At 36.0% G+C, this 23,004-nt stretch overlaps 6 protein-coding genes across 7 annotated transcripts in view; 4 read left to right on the top strand and 2 right to left on the bottom strand.

Moving 5' to 3' along the window:
• Positions 1-926: 926 nt before the first annotated feature.
• LOC107671974 (monoacylglycerol lipase ABHD6-like) lies at positions 927-6,073 on the top strand. 2 transcript variants are annotated; one of them, XM_016464991.1, is made up of 10 exons: positions 927-1,039; positions 1,316-1,395; positions 1,483-1,630; positions 2,620-2,776; positions 2,869-2,982; positions 4,545-4,677; positions 4,981-5,138; positions 5,229-5,283; positions 5,399-5,499; positions 5,766-6,073. In XM_016464991.1, exons 3-10 carry the CDS (start codon positions 1,512-1,514, stop codon positions 5,946-5,948), a joined length of 1,020 nt encoding a protein of 339 aa, XP_016320477.1. In that variant the 5' UTR covers positions 927-1,039; positions 1,316-1,395; positions 1,483-1,511; the 3' UTR covers positions 5,949-6,073. The 2 variants fall into 2 exon arrangements, with proteins under 2 accessions (XP_016320477.1, XP_016320478.1); XM_016464992.1 differs by lacking the exon at positions 927-1,039 and having other exon boundaries at positions 1,267-1,395.
• A 1,708-nt stretch (positions 6,074-7,781) lies between these two features.
• kctd6b (potassium channel tetramerization domain containing 6b) lies at positions 7,782-11,626 on the top strand. The gene is made up of 3 exons (XM_016464968.1): positions 7,782-7,894; positions 8,340-8,427; positions 10,490-11,626. Exons 2-3 carry the CDS (start codon positions 8,401-8,403, stop codon positions 11,174-11,176), a joined length of 714 nt encoding a protein of 237 aa, XP_016320454.1. The 5' UTR covers positions 7,782-7,894; positions 8,340-8,400; the 3' UTR covers positions 11,177-11,626.
• A 534-nt stretch (positions 11,627-12,160) lies between these two features.
• On the top strand, positions 12,161-13,424 carry LOC107671967 (small integral membrane protein 4-like). Its single transcript, XM_016464984.1, has 2 exons — positions 12,161-12,496; positions 13,080-13,424. The coding sequence occupies exons 1-2, from the start codon at positions 12,343-12,345 to the stop codon at positions 13,166-13,168; spliced, it is 243 nt and encodes an 80-aa protein (XP_016320470.1). The 5' UTR covers positions 12,161-12,342; the 3' UTR covers positions 13,169-13,424.
• Positions 13,425-14,001: 577 nt separating this feature from the next.
• On the bottom strand, positions 14,002-16,659 carry ognb (osteoglycin, paralog b). Its single transcript, XM_016464980.1, has 6 exons — positions 16,407-16,659; positions 16,015-16,099; positions 15,769-15,933; positions 14,702-14,904; positions 14,531-14,623; positions 14,002-14,433 (listed from the first exon to the last, which is right to left on the bottom strand). Exons 1-6 carry the CDS (start codon positions 16,575-16,577, stop codon positions 14,263-14,265), a joined length of 888 nt encoding a protein of 295 aa, XP_016320466.1. The 5' UTR covers positions 16,578-16,659; the 3' UTR covers positions 14,002-14,262.
• Positions 16,660-19,143: 2,484 nt separating this feature from the next.
• Positions 19,144-19,925, bottom strand: LOC107671934 (protein BTG1-like). The gene is made up of 2 exons (XM_016464947.1): positions 19,802-19,925; positions 19,144-19,499 (listed from the first exon to the last, which is right to left on the bottom strand). The coding sequence occupies exons 1-2, from the start codon at positions 19,923-19,925 to the stop codon at positions 19,144-19,146; spliced, it is 480 nt and encodes a 159-aa protein (XP_016320433.1).
• Positions 19,926-20,946: 1,021 nt separating this feature from the next.
• The window catches only part of dnase1l1 (deoxyribonuclease I-like 1), a 7,760-nt gene continuing 5,702 nt past the window's right edge, over positions 20,947-23,004 (top strand). Inside the window, exons 1-4 of the mRNA XM_016465123.1 lie at positions 20,947-21,063; positions 21,894-22,038; positions 22,128-22,216; positions 22,324-22,410. Of these exons, the coding sequence (XP_016320609.1) occupies positions 21,059-21,063; positions 21,894-22,038; positions 22,128-22,216; positions 22,324-22,410 (326 nt within the window). The 5' untranslated portion in view covers positions 20,947-21,058. The remainder of the gene's footprint in view (positions 21,064-21,893; positions 22,039-22,127; positions 22,217-22,323; positions 22,411-23,004) is intronic.

The following is a 23,004-nucleotide window of genomic DNA, read 5'->3' as shown; positions in this document are numbered from 1 at the left end:
TGTTCTATGAAGATATTTTGTAAATTCCCTACCGTAAATATACCAAACCTTAATTTTTGATTAATAATATGCATTGCTAAGGACTTCATTTGGACAACTTTAAAGGCAATTTCCTTTGATGCAAAGCTGAATTTTCAGTATCATTACTCCAGTCTTCATTGTCACATGATCCTTCAGAAATCATTCTAATATGCTGATTTGCTGCTCAAGAAACATTTTTTTATTATCATTGATATTATAAACAGTTGTGCTGCTTCATGTTTTTGTGCATTTTTCTGGATTCTTTGATAAATAGAAAGTCCAAAGGAAAAGCATTCATTTACATTTTAGTTTACTTTTTTTTTTATTTTACAATGTAGAAGTCGATTTAATGCACCCGCGCTCAGTGAAAGTATTCATTTTTTTTAATTTTTTTTTAATGTTATAATTTTAAAATATACTCTAATATTCTCCAAATAGTTTTACCTTTCACTATATTTAATGCAAAACTAAATTAGGTGACTCCTTTTAATTTCAACTCTGAACAAATGTGAATTTGCCTCCATAAATTTGCTCACAATGGTCTAAATGTAGTGATGCCTTTAGATCTGGTTTCATCTTGAGAATGTGTACAAATTTCTAAAAAATGTCAACATAAATGTGCAATGAGCATAAATCCAATTAAATGGCTTTAAATGTCAAATGGAACATATCTGCAGAAAATGTCTCTGTATCTTGATTTGATATTATTTTTTAAATTTTTATTTATTTATTGATGGTTTTATTTACTTTTTTTTTGGGGAGTAAGAGGAATATTGCATTTTCCATTTGAACTCATTGATTTCTTGGGATCACGAGATCCCCACATAGAGTTTTCTCTGGATGCCATCTCAGTGTTCATTGGGGTAGGCAGACAGCTGACATGGATGTTTATTAAGTTATAAGAACAGACTGCACACTGACTGGCTACAGTGTGATGTTTAAATGGGACTTTTGGATCTGTCATTTAAAACCGCTTGATTAGAACTGACTGACGTCAATGTAGGATTAACCTTATGAAGTAAGTTCATTGCTCTCAAATTGTTCCAAATCTATTTGTTGAGTCATAGGTCAGTTGTTATTATTTTAACGATTTATACTTTTAACAAATCAAAGGGTCAATTGTCTTATAGTGAGATGCTGTATTTGTAGATGTATGTTCAGAATTGTAAAATATCTGTGAATATACAAAAAAAATTTTTTTCTAGGCAGTGACACTAAAATGAAGGGAGAAAATGATGGTCATGTAAATATTTTAAGCGCATGGTGAGATATCTAGGTTACATGTATTGATTAGACACAAACAGATGCTGCCAGAGCCTCCCCCATCCCTCAGCCTCATTCACTCTGACCTGTACATACAGCAGGACAACAAAGGTATCTTGAAGTTTTACTTCATTCCCTAGCATGTGTCATATTTGCCAGTCGTTTCTGTTTGTAATTGTGTGCTGTATTGTTCTGCAGGGTGCTTACTAGATAAAAAGTGAGTTGCCATGGATCGGGATATGGCCAATATGTTTGCCATTGCTGCAGGGACTCTTGCTATCCCTCTCCTCCTTTTCATGGCCTCTTTTATGCTGTGGCCATCATCACTCATCAAAGTCTATTACTGGTAAATACCACTAAGAAATACTATAAATATGCATATTATTTTATAATAGTCTATAAATATCTTTCTTTAGAATTGAAGCCCAACCTCCTGGTTTTCATTAAAGGAAACTGAAAGTAATTTTCTAGGATTGAAAAATGTAAAATAACTAAAAGGTATGATGTGAAATGAATAAGAGATATTTAGGATTTCTAGGTCATCAAATCTTTTTTTTTTTTTTTTACCAAATTTGTGACTGACATTCAAATTGTATGAAATAAATACTTTATATAAATAATAATAACAATATAATTTGTATTAAATTAGACAAATGCATAAATAAACATTTTCATTGTATCAGTTGTTTGAGCCACACTGTACACATGTTTAAATGTATCATTTAAATGAATATCTTTTATAGTTTCACTTAAATCTTAAATTTAGCCACAAATATTTTTTATGTATTTAGGTTGTGTATAAAATTTTGATTAATTTGAATCATACAGATTTAACAAACAAACTAATAAACTTAAAGTGATGCATATTTGTCAGTCATACTGACATGCAAAGGGTTAATAATAAATTATGCCATGAAATCGTACCGGCTTTATTTTTGTATCTATTTGATTTATTTAAATATTCATTCAATCTTCATCTTTTAATCAAAGACAGAAATTGCTAAGAATCAGCATGAATCTGTTCGTTGTGAAAATTAAATGTATTCAAATTACATGGTTAAAATGTAATTGAAATAAACTGAATTTCTTGATGATAAATATATAAACCTGGTTATTGAAACATTGTTTACAGAAATCCTGTTTCATTTGACTGACAAATATGAGTCACATTAATCTTATTAATTTATGTTTGAATTGTGTAATCCAAATGGATGAAAATGTATAAGCAATTCAAATATTTAAATCCACTATTTTTGAGTGTATGCATGCATTTACATGCATCTTTTGTAGTTATGTTGTCTATAGATTTTTTACCCATGTAATTTGTTTGTGGAGGTACTGGAGGAGAACTCTGGGTCTGCGGGTACGTTATGCAGACTGCGGGGGTTATCGCTTCTGTTACTCATACAGGGGGAAACCAGGCCTCAGGCCTTCTGTACTCATGCTGCATGACTTCTCTGCTCACAAGGACACATGGCTTCCTATGGTGAAGGTACAGTATGTTAAATGGCCTGGCTGTGAGGTAAAATGAAAATGCTGCTGCTTATAACAGCGATAATCACATCGTGTCTTCATCCTAAACAGTACCTTCCCAAACATCTGCACTTACTATGTGTTGACATGCCGGGACATGAGGGTACAACACGTACCAACACCGACGACTATTCAATCCAAGGCCAGGTCAAGAGAATACGGCAGGTAATCGCTGGATGGGGATGTTCTTCTATGAATGGGGTACAAATAGATGCCCCATGACTTTGTTTTTAAGCCCGTAGATGCATAAAATACTATGTGTGTGCTGTGAGTACTATTAGATATAAAATGCCATAAATTACATAATTATTCAATTAATTGTTGTACCAAATCCTTGGTCTGAAATTACTGTCCATATACTGAACTTTAAACTAAATTCTCCACTCTGTTACCAGTCTGGCAGTTTTATTTATATGTTATAGTATTTCATAAATCTTGTGAATGTAATGTTTATGGTTATTTCACGTTTATGGCTAGACAATAATATAGGGTTTTTAACTGTATGTTCCAAAATTTGGTAACAGGGATGCAATTTAAAATATTCATATACACAACCAAAAGTTCAAAAGCAAATATAAAGAATAAAGAATATCATAAATAAATATTTTTCATATTTTTCAGCATTAAATTGATCAAAAGTGACAGTAAATATAATTCAACAAAATGCTGTTCTTTTGTGAGCATCACAAAATTCCACATACCACAAAAATATTAACACAACAGTTTTTCATCGTTGATAAAAAAAAAAAACAGAAGTGATTATTGAGCACCAGATTAGCATGTTGGAATGATTTCTGAAGGATCATGTGACACTATTACATTATTACATTTCACAATATTACTGTTTTGGTTGTGTATTTCATCAAATGGAACCTTGCTGAGCATATGAGACTTAGAAAAAACATTTAAAAAATCTTACCTACCCAAAACCTCTAAACAGTAGTGTAAAAATGAATAGAAAATCTTTATAGCATATTTGTAAAATCTCAAATATAACTTAACAAAACCTCCTGAGGTTGACAGTCAACTTTTCCAAAACGTTAAGCACATTTTTTCTCTTTTAATTTGCTTAATAAAAACAGATTCAGGCCCTATTTTGTGTCCTTTTCATGGAAACGGCCAAATATTGCTTTCATGGAACCTACTTCTTACACTCTAAAAAATGCTGGGTTAAAAAGGGACAAACCCAGCTATTGGGTTGTTTTGACCCAGCGGTTGGGTTGTTTTGAACCCAACCGCTGGGTCAAAACAACCCAATAGCTGGGTTTGTCCCTTTTTAACCCAGCATTTTTTAGAGTGTAAGAAGTAGGTTCCATGAAAGCAATATTTGGCCGTTTCCATGAAAAGGACACAAAATAGGGCCTGAATCTGTTTCCAGTCTACACTCTAAAAAATGCTGGGTTAAATACAACCCAGTGCTGGGTAAAATAGGGACAAACCCAGCAATTGGGTTGTTTTGACCCAGTGGTTGGGTTACTACCCAGAAGGTTGGGTTAAACATTTAACCCAACCGCTGGGTCAAAACAGCTCAATAGCTGGGTTTGTCCCTATTTTACCCAGCACTGGGTTGTATTTAACCCAGCATTTTTTAGAGTGTAGACTGGAATGATGCTTTATCATTAATGAAAACCTCTTTGCCGTAAAGTCTACTTTATGATCATAAGCCAGCATATAAAATGTTTGTATTGGCAGAATTTGTGAATATTCCCTGCTTTTACACCACTCAGTTTGTAGAGGCCATTCGGCTAAACAGGAAGCCATTCCATCTGGTGGGCACTTCAATGGGTGGGACTGTGGCCGGAGTGTATGCAGCCTATCATCCCTCAGTTCTCTGCGGTTTGACCATCATCTGCCCAGTCGGTTAGTTAATATATTTAGTCTTTGACACAGAATGCATGGATAAATTCATAGATTCATAACATAAATACAAACCAAAATTAACTAAAAAAAGGCCTGTTCACACCAAGAATAATAACTATAAAGATTATATTAGAATCCACACCAACACACAATAAAGTTCTGTTTTGTAAGCTTGTACTGCAGTTTTGTCACCTGCAGAATTAAATGCTCGAGGATGGATTCTGATCGGCTGTCAATCAGATTCACATTTTTTTGGGTGAACTATTCTTTTAATATCACACATGCTCACATTGTTCTCTGAAGGTCTAAAGAACCAAATGGAGAGCCAGTTTGACAGTCAGATGCATGAAGTGGAGCACAGCCAGTACACGCTGAATATTCCTCTTATTCCGTCCACCCCAGAGGAGATGGAGGAGATGCTGAAGCTCTGTTCTCACGTGCGCTTCAGAGTGCCTCAACAGGTTAGTCAGTCACACAAATGTAATGTAGAGTTACTCTAGACTCAGAACACACCTTCATGCACTATCTGTGGCATTTGCCTTCCATTATAGATTCTACAAGGCCTCGTGGATGTACGGATACCACACAATGACTTTTATCATGAAGGTCAGTACGAACATAGGCTTACCCACTGCAGTTATATACTTTTACAATATGCTATAGAAAGTGTTGTTTTTAATCATTTATTTGCCTAAAGTATCTTCTCTCTAAACTGCCACAGTTTTCATGGAAATTATGAGTGAAAATTCAAAATATGCCTTGCATGAGCATATACAGCAAATAACTACCCCTTTACAAGTCATCTGGGGCAAACAGGACCAGGTAGGTGTAAGCCTGCATACTATAATTATAAATAGAAAACATTAATATTTTAAATACATTTTTTATTGATTTTAATTTATTTACTTTTTTAAAGTGTGTCTATTTAATTTTTTTGTTTTAGTATAGTTAAACTAAATGAAAATAAGAAATGCCTTGGTAACAATTTATTAAAATGTATATAAAATAATATTTATTTTATATTTTATTTCAGTTAATGTTTATTTTATCTTGTGGTTTTTCTGTGATATTCCTGTCTTTATTTTCAGGTGGTGGATGTGTCTGGGGCAGCGGTGCTCAAGGAGGCTCTTCCAGGCTGTCGTGTTGATCTGCTGGAGAACTGCGGTCATTCTGTTGTAATGGAGCGACCACGACAAACAGCCAAACTCATTTTAGATTTCATCAATTCTCAGCAGAGCACAGAGAGCACCAGCACCAAAAAGAAATCCTGAGACAGCTCAGGATATATTACTAAATACTTAAATGCAGCACCCCACTGGCCCTGAAGTATATAACAAACTTATGGAGAAATAATATAAGAAGTAATAATTTTGTAGTATGTATGTTCACATGCAAACAGCCTCTTAATTGATTAAAGAAAAAGTTCACGCTTATAAAAAATTGTATGGTAACACTTTACAATTAGGTTTAACCTGAGCTAACAATGAAGCATTTAATAATCTTAATGTTAATTTCAACATGTTACTTTTTTAAATCGTTGTAAAATCGTTATAAAACAATAATTGTATCTATTGTATTGTATTTTTAATAGCTAACATTAACAAAGTTTAATAAATGGTGTACAAAAAATATTGCACATTGATAATGGATTAACTAATATTTACCAATGAGATCTTGTTGTACAGTGCTACCAAATTGATGGTAGTTATAGTACTTTTATGTATACCGTGGTACTGATTATTATGTACCAATGCACTTCATTCTATGGGTCTTAGTCATTCCGAGTCCTATGATTTTATATAGCACTGAGAACCATACCTCTTTAAGTTTAAGTCCAGTTATGCATATGAAGAGTTCAGATGCAAAAGCCTCTGTGCCATTTGAAATGTCCTTCTAAAATGAGCATTTTTTTCTCAGGCTCCTGTGTGTAGGTTCAGTCATTTCCCTTTAATGGAAATGAATAGGTTCTTTTCATTGCCATTAAAGGGGTCATATGATGCTGCTAAAAAGAACATTATTTTGTGTATTTGGTGTAATGAAATGTTTATGTGGTTTAAAGTAAAAAAAACACATTATTTTCCACATACTGTACATTATTGTCGGCGATCCACAGCGCAAAGTTGATGTATTTCCTCAGCAACCAGCACAGATCAGCTCTAGGCATGACGAAGCGGATATCGTCCTCTTTTGGAAGACCAAACAAAGTCATTTCGCTTTCACAACGAAACACACAGCACCTTCAAGACATGGTGGCGGCGGCAACAATACTACAGCGAGAATAAAAGTTACGCCTTCTTTCTTTGCGTGAACATTTGGGCGGCGTTATGCAAATCTTCCCACATAGTGACGTAGACATGTGGGGGCGTGTTAGAACAAGCCGTTTTAGGTAGGTGTGGCTGACTCTTAACTTTTATAAAGAATATCTCTTTGGATTTGAGACTTTAGTCTTTGCAAATTTACAGATCTTCTTTATGCACCAAGAGCTTGTAACACTCCAAAGAGAAAGGAAAAAATGAAATTGCATCATATGACCCCTTTAAAGTGAAGTAACTGAACATAAACAAAGGAGCCTGAGAAAAATACTAATTTTAGACGTCACTTAGAGGCTTTTGCATTTGAACTCTTCATTCATTAGGTGGGGGTGATGATGGATTTAAATATTAAAATAAGGATTAAAACATTAACATTGCTTGCACTATGCAAAGCACGGTGTGTGGATTAATTAGAAGAAACATAGGCTACATTGTATATACCATTTATTAATTATTTTCCTACATTAATCCTGCTGGAATTGTTGTGGGCTTCTAGCATCATTCCTGCCTTTCAGTAGCTACAGCTATGGTACATGTCCAATAAACTGATTTCCCATGTCCAAAAACTTCTGGTTCTTTTTTTACTGGTGAAGTTCTGTCAGTAAAGTCACCTTTTTGTAGTGATGTGGTATTTATGCAAAGCAACATTTTATCCCCAACTTTAAAAATCTAGCATTGCAGATGAGATCAATATAGATGCCTTTAACACAAGCTTCTTCAGCACAGAGCTGTTGTTCTTTTGCACAGATGTGTTGTGATCCTCCTGTCACTGCCATTAATGTACGCTAGTGTGGGTCACGTGACAGTGCGGCTGCTGTATTCTCGTCTTTGAGCAGCTAAAACACTCAGTGTCCTGTACAGCCGCAATCAAAACAGACGATTAAACCCCTCAGGCCTGGAGACTGGTAAGGATAGGGTTATCACATACAGTATGACTGTCAGGAAAAACGTTTATTTTATTCATTTGTCACTCTCACATTAGGAGTTAGCAGGGAGCTAGCTGTGTATTATGATAGCTGGTTAGCAAAGGTTACTAAAAAAACGCTTCATTTTATTACAACGTTTTCATGTTTTTAACGTTAACGTTAGATGTCACCAGGCACCGTCGCTGGACGTTCTTAACTTCTTTCGAGGGAAACCGAAAACCTGTTTACATGCCTAACCAAAACACCTAGCATGCTATTGAGCATCCAATTCATTGAGCTTTCTCACACAGTAATGCATCCTGTGTTTATCTCATGGTGTTCTTCATTATCGTCTCGGATGTGTTAAAAAAACTGAGATTCTCAAGTGAGGTCTATACATATTTATGTGCCGTAATGTAGGGCTAATAAGTGTCTCTTTTTGCAGGTCTATTCAAGTATAATATCCGGACTTCTGTGGATCAGACCGGTTTACCTATCCTTATCAAATGGATAATGGGGACTGGGGGAATAGGGTATGTATGTGGAAAAATATTTAATACAAGTTATTGTTATCAAGCGCTTATTAGCCACAGTTGTGTGCTGTGCAGAACTGCTATTTGAATTTGAAGTAGAATTACATGTAATCGAAATTCAGACATTTATATAACTGTAATATGCGTTTTTATCTAGAACAAAATAATTAAGATAAATTTGGCTTGATAAAACCTTTTTTGAACTAAAAAAATAGATGTGTTTTAAATGGCACCTATAAAATATGTTCTTAATGTATTTATATATTTAATAAATTAACTTTAATTTTATGGACCAAGGTTGAAGAACAATTAATATCCTAGAATACCGTTAATTATCTTGAATTTTATGAATTGCAAAAAAAAATGGATTGCTGTATAGGGCTGCACGATAAATCGAAATGGAATCGAGATCGCGATTCGACAGAAGCTGCGATTGTCATGCGTATCTTTCAGTGAAGCACGGTTCTGTGATCAGCAGTAAATCTCCATCCAAAGGCCAGAGAGCGCTCTCGCGCTGAAACTCCAAATACGCCTCGCAGAAGAAAACCAGAAAATGCCTATCGCTGCAGCTGAATAAACAGAAGATTCAACTGCTTTCATTGATTCAAAGTGACTAATAAACACATGACTATGGCAATATACGGTTTATCTGAGTTCTTATTATTATAATTTTCATTAAAATAAAGTATATTTATAATGCAATGCCTTTATCACTGCTTAAATACTATGAAATATGTTGCGTGCCTTATTCTGTGTAAGAATCACATAATCTCACAGAAGGATTTATTTCAAACACTCGACTGACGTTATGAAGTGAGTTTGGAGTAAAAATGTTATTAAATGTGGTATTTTCACATGTTTTCAGATGGAGCAGCATTTACTTCACAGAGCCGTAGTTCACTGAGAAGCTATGCAAACAGCTGTCATTATCGCGAACGATTTCTTCGATTTCAGAATTGCGCAATAAAATCGTCTGCGAACGTTTGTGAACAGTGAACGTTTACTATGTGTAGTAAATTCTGCTCCATCTGAAAGCACGTGATGATGATTTCGTGCTGATTACAGAACCGGCTTTTTTAACAAAATGCGCATGACAATCGCTTTCGATTAATCGTGCAGCCCTATTGCTGTTTTTCTTAACTGATCAGACTAAAAGTCAGTTTAACCAAGAATGATAAGTATAAAGATTATATTGTCTGCCGCTTTAAATGCTCGAGCTCTTTAATGTCGGTGGATTCTGATCTTGATTCTCACTGTCAATTATTTTATAGTTTTTCAGCCAAAAAAAAAAAAAGTTAAAGTGATTCCAATGATTGTTTCTCTGTGTTATTAACATTATAGATGTGGTGTGGATTTCCCTATTTGTCATACAATTAGAACGATTATTAAAACTTCATAGTTATGGCCATTTTTCTTGGTGTGAACGGGCCTTTGCAGTTAAATAAAAATCCCAAAGGTCCTATAGATTGTCAGTGAAAACTTACAGCTGTAATTTTTAAACTTCATCCACCATCATCGGCAGAGACCTTCAGCCTGTTCTGACTTGGCTTGTTATACTTCATAACTGATCGGATCAAAGGTTTTCTCATAACTGACATTCAAATGGGTTAATATTTCCATAGATAGATGGGCTATTTGTCTGTCTGTCTTTATGTCTGACTGACGGTAAGGTCTGCGTAACCTTCAAATTATAAGCTTTAAGGGAGTTATTTAAACTTTAAAGCAAAATGTCAAGCTTAACAAACCTTCCTTTTCTATTCCAGTTCAGCATCCTGTTGGCTGTCGGCAATTTGATTCACATTCCAACACATGAATTAAAAGAAACGTTTCCTGAATTTAGAATTTTTCCCGTTATTAGTGAGGCACAGAAATGTCAGCTCTCTAAAGAGCAAAAAATGAGATTCATCCGAAATTGTTTCAATTAATGGTTTCAGCCCTCCAAAACAGTGACGTTTAATTAGCACTTCTTCAGTGACAGATTAGCTGCATTAAAATTGCCAATGAACCTATTAAATGTGATGAACTGCATTAATGATTCTCTGCTTTTGTCCATCTCTTGTAGCTGACTCACCCAGTCACCTTAAATGTTGGGGGTCACCTCTACACGACCTCTATCTCCACTCTTCAACGTTACCCAGACTCCATGCTGGGCGCCATGTTCCGCGGCGACTTCCCCACCACACGGGACGCTCAGGGAAACTACTTCATCGACCGGGACGGGACGCTTTTCCGCTACATATTAAACTTCCTGCGCACATCCGAGCTCACTCTTCCTGTTGACTTCACGGAGATGGACCTTCTGCGTAAAGAAGCTGACTTCTATCAGATCGAGCCTTTAATCCAGTGCCTCAATGACCCAAAGCCTCTGTACCCGCTGGACACCTTTGAGCAGGTGGTGGAGTTGTCCAGCACTCGCAAGCTGTCTAAGTACTCCAACCCAGTAGCGGTTATTATCACGCAACTAACCATAACCACCAAGGTCCACTCGCTGCTGGAGGGAATATCCAACAACTTCACTAAGTGGAACAAACACATGATGGACACCAGAGACTGTCAGGTGTCCTTCACCTTTGGACCTTGTGACCACCATCAAGAGGTGTCTCTAAGGGTCCACCTCATGGACTACATCACCAAACAGGGATTCACGATCCGGAACACACGGGTGCACCACATGAGCGAGCGTGCCAACGAGAACACAGTGGAGCACCACTGGACTTTCTGCCGGCTAGCATATAAAGTAGAAGATTGACCAATCTATGAATGTGCTACCAAATGTAGTTGCTGCTCTTTCCAATGCAATGTTTCAATCTGTAGAAATTCCATTGTCGGTTGAGACCAAGCAGAAGAAAAAGGGAATGAAATGTAAAGGATCACATCATGCAATGCAGAATATTTCGCAAAAGCATTAAAATAATATATGATAGAAATGCATTTGCAGTACATATTCAGATAATACTCAAGCATCTTTCAGTAATCTATGAACACCTTGCCCACAATCATTTAAAAAAAGCAAAAACAAAATTGTTTCAGGTATTCATTCATTCCATCAGATCAGAAATCTGTCAAACATTGTGCACTATGTGCAACATCAAGATGTTAGCGTGCATGTATTTCTAACACATTCTTTTAAGTATTAAGTGTCCACATGCTGTAAATGGAAATAAATTTCATTTGTTCATCGGTTTCATTTAAAAAAAAAGCATCAATATGAGTCAGTTGTCTTATTTTATTATCCACTGCAAATGATCTACTGCTAAATAATAGAGAGGCACATTTCAAAGGTAAATGTTTTAAATCTTAAAGCGATAGTTCACTCAAAAATGAAAATTCTGGCATCATGTCACTCTCAGGTTTCTCCAAACCTGTTTAAGTTTCTTTCTTCTGTTGAACACCACAACACACTACAACATTTTGAAGAAAGTTGGTAGCCAAACAGTTGCCATATTATGGAAGTCAATGCTTACTGTCAAATTTTAGTTACCAACATTCTGCTGACCAAATTTTCATTTTTGGGTGAACTTTCCCTTAGTGTGATTATAAATATTTGTTTATATATTTTATGGTTTGTATATAAAAGTATATAGATTTATTTCTTTACTTTTTTTTTAGCTTTGTAGCAGCGACTGAGAACCCCAGTAATGATGAATAGTCCCTGTATGTCAGAGACTTGGTAGAGTCCTGCCAGCGGACCTATTAGAACACACTATCCGTGACGTTCACGCCGCCATGTTTTTGTTCTCCTGTTCTGTCAGCGCAGCCGCAGCGGTAACATGCGTGAAGACGGTGCAAGCTCAGTGTTGAAGGACAACTGTTCGGATGTTGTATTCTAGCGATCAAAACTCATTTTCATAAGTGCATATTATTGTGCTGTGCTTTAAAGGTGCCTTGCCGTTGACTGTGTTTTGAAAGAAAAAGATGTTTAGAAAAAGTCAGAACCTAAAATATATATTAAGTCTTGTACCTGGAAAAAGACGTCTTGGGACGTACAGATTTTTGCCCTTGTTCTTCTGTATCGGGGGTGTCATGGAGTGGATGATGATAAACGTGAGAATAGGAAAAGAAACGTTTTGTAAGTATGCTGCCAGGGTTGCCAGGTTTTCACAACAAAACCCGCCTACAGTCTATGCTCAAAACTAGCCCAATCGCGTTTCAAGGGGGGTTCCCCGGTAAAAATCGCGTTCCGGGGGTTCCTCACGTAAAATTCGCATTCCAGGGGCTGAATATCACGTTATTGGGGTCGCTTCAACAACCCGCGGACATGGAAAACAACCCGCGGCAACAATGATAAAGTATCCCAATTCCGCGGGAAATCCGCGGACTTGGCAACACTGATGCATGCCCCTCTCTTTGAAGCGTTTATGTGCATCATTCTGCGTCCTCTTTGCGCAGGGCTGTCCTTTTATCCTTCATCGAACGAGAATAATGATTTACTTCTGAAATCTTTAAAACCAAAATACGTTTAATGTGTATCATTAATCTTAATTAGGTAGGGTACAACGGTGCTTAATTTACATTATGCTTAGATTATGTGAAGATGAATGTATTATACATTAATATATTTATGTAGTCCTATAGCCTATTAAGAATTCATTTTTAATTATGTATTGGTTATTTTTATGGACAAGTAATTATATAATTTTCTGGCTTCACAGATGATGTCTACAGAAGAAAACAATCGGAGAGGGAATACCAGCACAAGATTGAGGAGGGCTTTGTGCTCACAGACTCTGAAGCCAAATGAGATCATCAGAACACACTGGAAATAAATGATCGTCATGATAAAGAGACTGAAACAAACACAGTTTTGAGACTTTTGCACACTTAACACACTTTTGATATCATTCAAAAATGGGTATATTATTATACATAAACTGTAGTGCAGCTGTGACATGGACTGCGTGATTATGAGGACAAATGAGGTGCAGAAGGCTGCCAATGTTTGTTTCTGTAAGGAAGATGGCATTTTTTGTATTGTCTAAAAGATAAAGATGGCTGTTTACACAAAAAAAGTTCTGTCTTTTCTGCGATTCTAAATAATACACTTTGGAAGCTTGTAAAAAGTAAAAAATACGATTCTGTAAGTCATAATAATGAGAAACTTTCTCACAATTAGGACTTAGCATCTCATTATATCGAGAAAGTTACTTATTTATGAGAACATTTATACATTTCTTTTAATTATTGCTCATTATAATAATAATGACAAATGTTTATCATGAGTTTATATCATTAAAATTAGAAAAAAATCTAATTTTCATATCTAATAATCATGACAGTATATTGTTATAATGACTTACAATAATGAGAAACTTTCATAGTTCCTAAGTCATACTAAGTCATTTTTATGATAGACTTTATCAGTGTATGCTAAGACATAATTATGAGAATTTATCCTTTACTTAATTTTTTTTACCCAGCTTTAGTGGAAACAGGAAAAAAAGATGGTCTATTGTAGTGCACACTTTGTGCAATTTAAGTTTACGAAGATAAAGTCCAGCAAATGTGTCAGTCCATAGTGAATTTATTTACCAGCATTGGATATCAGTAACAGTAACCACTGAATATCTTTTTCCAATTTTAAGTTCACAGACATTACTACAATTTTTACTTTCAAAAACATGAATAAAATGATTACACTGTAAAAAAAAAAAAAAGTCAAGAAAAAGTTGTTATTGCCTGTATATGCTTCTAACAAATGATGTAAATGATCTTAAATGTCTAAATGCTCAATGCACTCAAAAGTCAAAATTCTTTATTAAGCTGTTAAATCTTCATCTTAACAGTGGTTGCCAGTTGGACAATGGCTTGAGGAACATTTTCTTCTTTCTCAGCGGATCACTTGTAGTGTCCAATTGGTAGAGCTCTCAGACAGATGAAGCTGTTGGGATGCTGGGCCAACGTTATCGGGTTTCCGTCCAGCCGAACCTCCTGCATGTTGTACCTGATGTAGTGCGTGTTATTTCCTTTGCAGAATGTGGCATCCGTCAGTGACGTTATGTTGTTGTTCTGAAAATGATTTGAAAAGAATTTATACATATAGGGGACACACTAAATACTACAATCTATATATAGGCTAGATACATCACAATAGTGATGACCATACATGCAGATGAACCACGCGGAGGGTTTCCGGCAGCAGCGGGACAGCCTCCAGCCCGTTGTCTCCAAGGTACAGGTATGATAGCTTGGTGAGTTTCTAATGCAAAAGATAGAAGCCACTTATGAGTAACATAACAATGTATTATTTCAGAATCTTTCTTTTATTCATTTTTACCTTAAAAATGTTTGCTTTTATTCCCTTTGTTTTAAGTAGATTGTGGTTGACATTGAGAGACACAAGTTTAGCCGGCAGCATTGGCAGTTTGACCAGTTTGTTCTCAGCTAATGTTAGTTCCTCAAGCTGGTCGAGTTTTGAAAAGGCTCCATCTTCTATTTCAGAGATCAGATTGCCAGTCAGGTCAATTCTTCTCAGCGTGGCTGTAAAACAACACAATATGGATGTATTTACAGATTTGGACATTCCCACTGGGCTGCAACTGAATATGTTTTTTTTTTATTAACTTCCTGTCATCATTTACTCACTCTCGTGTCATTCCAAACCTGTTTCACTTTATTTCTTCTGTGGAACATAGAAAATATGGCTCACATTTTTTCTTTTTTTTTTTGGCCGTGCACTCATAAAAATAAATGTTCCAAAAGGGGGGTTTCTCAACAATGCCATAGAAGAACCATTCAGTAAACAGTTCTTAAAAGAACCATTTTTTCTTGGTGTGAAGAACATTGTTCCAATATCAAGAACCTTTTGTGTATTCGAAAGATTCCATGGATGTTAAAGTTTCTTCATGGAATCATAGATGCCAGTAAAGAACCTTTATTTTTAAGAGTGTACAGTGAAAGTCAATGGGGTCCAAATGTCTAAAGAAAGAAAGTATTTTTCCAATATCAAGAACCATTTGTGTACTGGAAGGATTCCATGGATGTTAAAGATAATGGAATCATAGATGCCTCAGAAGAACCGTTAGTTTTAAGAGTTTGCAGTGAAGATCAATGGAGTCCAAATGTCCACAAAAAGAAAGTCACATGGGTGACATGAGGGTGAGTAAATAATATTATTTTTCATTTTTGGGTGAACTATCCTTTTAAATGCACAAAGCCTTCTAGGTTTGTCTCCCCTTCTATACCAGAGACTCTAAGGGACCTAAACGCACTTTCTCAGTTCTGTTTTAGAGCCATTAAAAGTGGCAAGGAAAATTTCACTCAGTTGCTTTGATTACATTGATCCAGTTCCAGTCATTACACATTGTGTCTTTGGTGGCCACACCTAAAAAGCTTTTCCCTCACCAATATCGGCAAAGTCTCTGTTGGTAATTTTAGCGATTTTGTTGAAGCGTGCATAGAGGTAAGCCGTTTCCTTTGGCAGTGGTGGAACTGTTGTCATGTCAGGAGAAACCTCCTCACAGTACACCGATCCAGTTAGACACACACACATCAGGCATGTGGGAAGTTCTGAAAAACGAAATAGAAATAAATAGGCTTAAATATTATCTTGAATCAAATGATTGCGAACTTGAAGTAATAAGCAATTACCCTTGTCATCTTTATGGTCAGCTCCCGGACCTTCATCATCTGTGTCAACTGGACTATCATAGTCTGCGCTAAGAATGACTTTTTTCTAGTAAAGCAGATGAAAAGAAAACTATATTATTTTGTTTCCTCTCAAAACCAACAAGTTCGATGAGCTCAGATAAACCCAGATAATTTGCCGATGGTGCTGTTTTCCATCGGATATAATCCCATTATGGATTTAACAGGTTTTCCATTGCATACCTTTCTTGGAACAGATTTATGATATCTGGCATTCTGATTATACAAATACATATATTCGTTTTAGCCCTCAAGAACATGAATGTGTTCAGCAAAATTCCATTTTAATATCACAATGTATACAAATTAGCATTATCAGCATTAAAATGCCATACCTTTGGTTTCTTGGCTTCCACGACAATTCTACTCTCTGAGATGAATTCTTCATCATCTACTATTTTCAATATCCCTTTGTGTTTAGGCACCACTTTACTGGTTCTTGCCGGTTCACAAAATATCCAGGGCATGGTCACGAAAAAGAGTAAAATCCTCAGATCCATCATCATGTGAGGAGAAACGGTTGTTGTGGTGAGTGAAGAAGGGAGAGGAGCAGCGCAGTGTGTCACAGCCTCCGAGTAAAATGAGACCTTTAAAGAGTGTCTCTGCACTGACTGCCTGTGAACCATTAAAAAACACTTCATGAAACTGGCCTTAACCCACTCTGTGCTGTCTTAACAGATCACTCGCCTCATTCCCGCCAAAATAAATGCAAGTGCTTTGTCCATATGTTTTGAAATTGTGGAGTAAAGTGGATAAAAACAACATTGCAATTCTTGTGAATAAGCATAATCTGACAATAATAAGACGTGTATTCCATCTTTGTCTGATAGGCTATAATGAGACATTTTCAGGGAACACTGTGATTCAGAAAATACTGGAGGGAATGAACAGTGCTGGCCATGGAAATAAAGGACAGAATTCAACAGGAAATTATTATTAGTTCAGGAATCTTGGACAGCATGTTTGAATATGGTGAACCCTTAAAACTTAAAATCCATCGCTATGTGATGTTGAAAAGCTTTATTGTTAGAAATGCAGCTGGGTTTGTTTGGGAGGTATCGGGATGAATTGAGAGAAGAGGGAGAAAAACGTCTGTCCCCCTGATTAAGCCAAAGAAAATCTTTCATTTTTGGTCAAGAGAAATAATATCATCTAATGCGTGAGAAAGTGCTGTGAAATATATTTCAGACATGATTCAGCTGACATGCTGTAACACCATCTTCTATCGCTTCTAAGAAGCGATAAAGATCTGATGGCTTTAACAGAGATCTGCAGGTTTTTGGACACCGTTAGAGTACTATTACATCTTATTTTAACCTGGGAACAGAATTAACCAGGTGTTCAAACAAATGCATGCCAAGACTTCTAAAAGGCACTTCCTCGACCTCCCTCTGACTGGTTGCCGTTACTTAACCTGATGGGACACAGGATGAAATTAAAGGAGAAGAGAAAGAAAGAGCCTAGACCAGGGGTAGGCAAGTTCGGTCCTAGAGAGCCGCAGTCCTGCAGAGTTCAGCTCCAACCCTGAAAACAAAACTCACCTGCCTATAGCCTTAGTAATCCTGAAGACATTGATTAGCTTGTTCAGGTGTGTTTGATTAGGGTTGGAGCTGAACTCTGCAGGACTGCGGCTCTCTAGGACCGAACTTGCCTACCCCTGGCCTAGACAGACTAGACAGTTTAACATGCAGATAAAGAAAATGATGGGCAAAATTATTACTGTGGGCAAAGAATCTTTGTGGTAAAGTCCAGATATTATTCTGCACGGTTTGTCTGCAGCTCTACCAACTGATGCATAATGGAGAGAGTGTGAACATCTCAACAGATGTGAGAGTGAGTTGAGGAGCTTTAGCGTTTTGGCTTGTTTCAGGCAAAATATATTAGTTGAGTAACAACTGTACAGTGTCCGACTGTGAAGATACCTGAAAAACCCTTTATTATAGAGCTTCTGAGAAAAAAATAAATTATAATGTTCCAGGGTAGCAGGCCTTTTTGAAGTTTTCTTTGCTCCAAAATAAATAAATAAATAAATAAAGCACTAAACTCCACCACATTAAGTATTTCCTAAACACCTGATTTGTCATTATGCACCAGTGGTAGTATTAACCAGTGATATTATTAATATACTATTAATGTATTGAATAATTTTTTACATTTGCAGTTTTCATTTTAATTTCAGTTCATTTTAGTAATTTTATCATTTATAAATATAATGTTAAGTGCTTTTGTCATGTTTTAAAAATATTTCTATATGTAAATAATTAATTAATTAGTTTATTTAATTAATATTTATTTTCATTTTTAGTTTTAGTTTTAGCCATTTTTGTACTTCAAGAAATTTTTATCAGTAATTTTACGTCAGTTGCCAAGAAAACATTTCTCATTTTTTAAATGCAAGTTTTTCATAATATTTCTAATAATAATAGTTCCTATTCATACTGTAATTTTGTGCAATGGTATTTGCTTTCGAGCTAAATTGATCCTGAGGTCATTTGTAATATATTACTAATTTATGTAGCTATGAGAATCTCTGAAAATTCGGATACAAAAGACCAGTTTTCTATTTATATACTTTTTTCCTTTATTGTTTTTTTTATTAAATAAACAAATTGTTACATTATTTGTTAAAGTGGTTAAATAGAATACATATATAAATGTTACTCAAAAATTATTTGAAAACAATGATGCAGAAGTATTTGCATTTAATAACAAATTTTGCCACATCATAACTGTGCCCCTTAAAAGCCTATACTAAAAATATTTCTCTATTTATTTTTGACACTAATTGTGCTTTTTCATATTAACCCATTTTTCCGTTTTGGCATACTTGGGAGGAAAATTAGTGCATTCATACATGATTCATAAATGAAAGTGAGTGTTTTCATTAGAAAGCATCAATACAGTTCTGATGAAAAGATTACACATTGTCCATGATCAAATATGAATGAAATCATCATGATCTTTGTGCTTGAGAATGTATGTAAGATGCAACATTTATGTTCCACATTCAGTTTCTTCTTTAATGTTTTAAACAAGTGCAAAATTTACACAGAGGGAGGGTTTCAAAATCTCTCATGACAGAGACCTTTCCATTACGTTGAACCTTTTTGATCGATTCGATCGTCTGGTTTTTAGTTTCTCCTTCCTGTGGGCTGATGCATCTGCTGAGGTGGCACTTTTAGGCCGTAGCGGTGAGGACTTGTAGAGAACACAAGTGGATCCATCCTCACCGATCCGATAGGACACCTCGTAAGGGTCCACCCACAGTGTCAGCTCTAGTGGAAGTGATGAGAAAAGCTGCTCTTGTGTAAATCCAACAGCAGAGGCTGCTTTTCCTATAAGCGGGTCCATTTTATGGTTGATCCGTAAACATCTGTAGCCAGAGCCTCTGCAGGGAGCTTGAGGAAACCAATGGTGCTGATAGTGCTCTGAGAGGAAAAACGCATACAATAGCTTGAATACTGAATTTTCAAGTATTGTCATACAAAAAAAGAATGTCATCAATGTTCAAAAAATAGTATTTTGAAAATACAAAAAATATAGGCCTATAATTGTAGGCTAATAATGATGATATCAAGATCTTAAATAGCCTAAATAAAATCAGCTTTTCTGGGAGAAAATGATCAGTTGAAATGAATCAAAACATGGGTGACATTTTATGAGGAATGAATAGCTACTCAATTAGTAAAGAAGAGCAGGTCAGCCCAGTCAGCCCATCATCTTATCTCACCCAGCAGAGCATCAGTGAGTGTGTGAGTGAAGATCTGCAGCTGATCTCCAGTCAGAGAGTCGCTGCTGCTGCTGCTCAGTAAACCACTGATGAAAGAAGCAGCGACTGACACCTCTGTTTTCATCATGTTCCCAGAGGCCATGTTCTTCACCAAAAAGACATATGCTGAAAACGCAGATTGAGCGAAATTACATGAAATTCCACAAGTGAAGGCAATAATTTATTCTAAAGATGGTGTATAGGCGTACCTGTAATTTATAATTTATACCTGTAATTTGTTTTTCAAGGACACAAAAGGCTAAAAACTGATTTTAATAACAAACCGACAAAAATTGCAAGACCCACTGCAAATAGAATTGTAGCTACATTAACTCTTTGCAGAACAGATGAATAAAGCAGAACTTCTGAAACAAATACGTCACAGGGGAGAAGCAGCGCGCTTCTCTAGCGCCATCGCCTGACAAATCAGCAGTCACGTGTGCAGACAATCCGTTTACATTCGTTTTAGCTTATAATTATAATGTTGGACACAGATTTTTGTTCTACTAAAACTAGGCTTATTTAAGGTCAAATAACCCGACTTGTAAAGTGCAGAACGTTTTTTCTTCTGTATAAAACGACAGTTGCGTCTACTGCTTGAGTTTTTATGTTCCGTGATGATGTTTAGTGAAAATCTGTAGAATGTAGGCTACTTAAAATGTGTTAAATGGAACTAGTAGCACATTTATTGGTTATTGAACGCATGATTAAATTAGACACAATGTTTATTCAACAAATTCGCAAGGTGTGACACTGTGTGAATAACATGCACAACTACATATTTCGTATCGAATAAACAATATTTATTTATGCCTTTTCGATTAATCAGTAGCTTTGCTGGAATTTGAAAGACCTTTGAACTTAATGATTTAAAACTATTTTGCTTTGTTGCAGACACGTATGCAACCATACTTAAGCTAGAGTAAAAGTAGTGCCCTAAACTAGAAAAACCTGAAAGATGAGTAAAGAGTAAAATGATTATGCACGACATAATTCCGTTAATTTTGCATTCTGTATTATAATTCTATTGCAGGGTGTGGAAAGCCCCGCACTCCATGCATTTCAAGGATCGCTCCTCCCCTTATCCACAAATAGCCAAGAAGAAGGTGTGTCCTCGAGCTTTCTGAGTATAATAACACCAGTGGAAACTCTTCACCACGGAAGGGAAAGAAAGAGAGAGAGAGCAGTATTGTTGAAGTGAAACCCAACACATTTCAAATGAGGTAAGGAGGCCTCCTTTTCAGTATATTAAGCTTTGCATGCAATTCTGCTACAGTTTGTGAGCCTGTTCTCAGTGCTGAGTTCCACGTTGTAGATACTAGGCAAACAGTTGTTTTATATAGACATATTCTTTAGAAAAATGTGTGAAAACAAACCTGTTGCAGGCTGTTTGAAAGCCTCTTACCCCACCACAGACGGTGTTTCAACATGTTATCTGCAATCTGGGTTACTGCCAATAACAGCATAGGCTATTAACTTCACAATAGGTCACTAACCTTAAAGCAGACACATCCTGATCCCTGACACAGTCTATCATTAGGTGTCAACTGTCACTTTCAGATCACTGGTCTCACATGAAAAGTAGTCAAAACTGCTTTGATCAGAACACGATTAGGTTTGTTAATCAGACTTTCAATGGTAAATTTAAAGTGTTTTGGGTCTTCAAAATGTGTTCTTCAAACCTGATGAATTGTTCTTGTTCTTGTGTGTGTTTTGTTTTTACTTGTTACAGTTCAGATTAATTACCTTTTGAGGATAGGAATGGGGAAATTAGTTAATAATTGACAGAAAAATCCTCTAAACATCTCCTAGAAGTTCTAAAAAGGAGAACTTTTCTTGCCACAAACCACAATCACATGATGTTTTAGTGTTACTCATCAGTTTCAGGATCACATTTTCACAACAACCGTGTACAGTCAAATTAGTTTATTTGACTGTTATATGATTTAACTCGGGTCTTTTATTCTCCATTGTTCACATTTGAAGCCTGTTCTTTCCCATTGAATCATGGCGCTTTAACTCCAGAGGTGTTTTTCTGGCTCTTCACCTGCAGGATGACCGGCAGACTGTTCCTCCTCACTCTCTCTATTCTTTCTGACCCGCTGAGCTGCTATGGCTTCAAAATTTGTGCCTTTAATGTTAAGAGTTTTGGCGATTCAAAATCAGCCGATGCCAAAATCATGAATTCAATATCACGGGTAAGAGGATTAACATTACAATGCTTTTTATTTATTTTTATAGTGTATAAAAACATGTCTCAAAATGTTCTGTTTTGTTCTTTTTGCAGATTGTATCTCGCTGTGACGTATGTTTGCTCCAGGAGGTCAGAGATCAGAAAAATAAAACCATCCCGCGCTTGCTTGCTACACTCAACAGGTAGACAATATGCAAATATAAAAAAAAAACAAATCTGAGATCACTGTAACCAGATTTAAGAGATAAACAAATGTACAGTGCATAAATGCTGTTATATTTTTTTCCAGACTTAATGATAATGATTATGACTCAATGGCAAGTGAACGTCTCGGGAGAACACAAACCTATCAGGAGCAATACGTTTTTGTTTATAGGTATGTCTTCAGCACTTCTATGCTTTAGGACGTATGCAGGGATGTATATATTATATAACTCTGATATTTGAGTTTTAATGTTTTAATTTACATGTTGATATTGGATATTTAATTGCGATGCTCATTTCTCTTATTTTTGCATTTCATTTGCTCACATTTGAATGCCCACTTAAAGTTCTTTAAAACACTAAGAATTTAAAGGGATAGTTCACCCAAAAATGAAAATTTGATGTTTATCTGCTTACCCCCAGGGCATCCAAGATGTAGGTGACTTTGTTTCTTCAGTAGAACACATTTGATGATTTTTAACTTTAACCGTTGCAGTCTATCAGTCGTATAATGCATGGCAATGGTAACAAAATCTATGAGAGTAAAAAAAACATGCACAGACAAATCCAAATTAAACCCTGCGGCTCGTGACGACACATTGATGTCCCAAGACACGAAATGATCGGTTTGTGCCAGAAACCGAACAGTATTTATATAATTTTTTACCTCTAATACACCACTATGTCCAACTGTCTTTGGGCGCGCGCACGGCATCCGGTGCGTGAGGTGTGTATGCGCTCTGGCGTAGTTTACGTTAATGGGTGT

Source organism: Sinocyclocheilus anshuiensis, unplaced genomic scaffold (genome assembly GCF_001515605.1).
Source record: "Sinocyclocheilus anshuiensis isolate Anshui unplaced genomic scaffold, SAMN03320099.WGS_v1.1 scaffold1053, whole genome shotgun sequence".
NCBI lineage: Eukaryota > Metazoa > Chordata > Actinopteri > Cypriniformes > Cyprinidae > Sinocyclocheilus > Sinocyclocheilus anshuiensis.
Note: the sequence above shows the minus strand (reverse complement) of the source record. Positions and strands in the feature narration are given on the sequence as shown.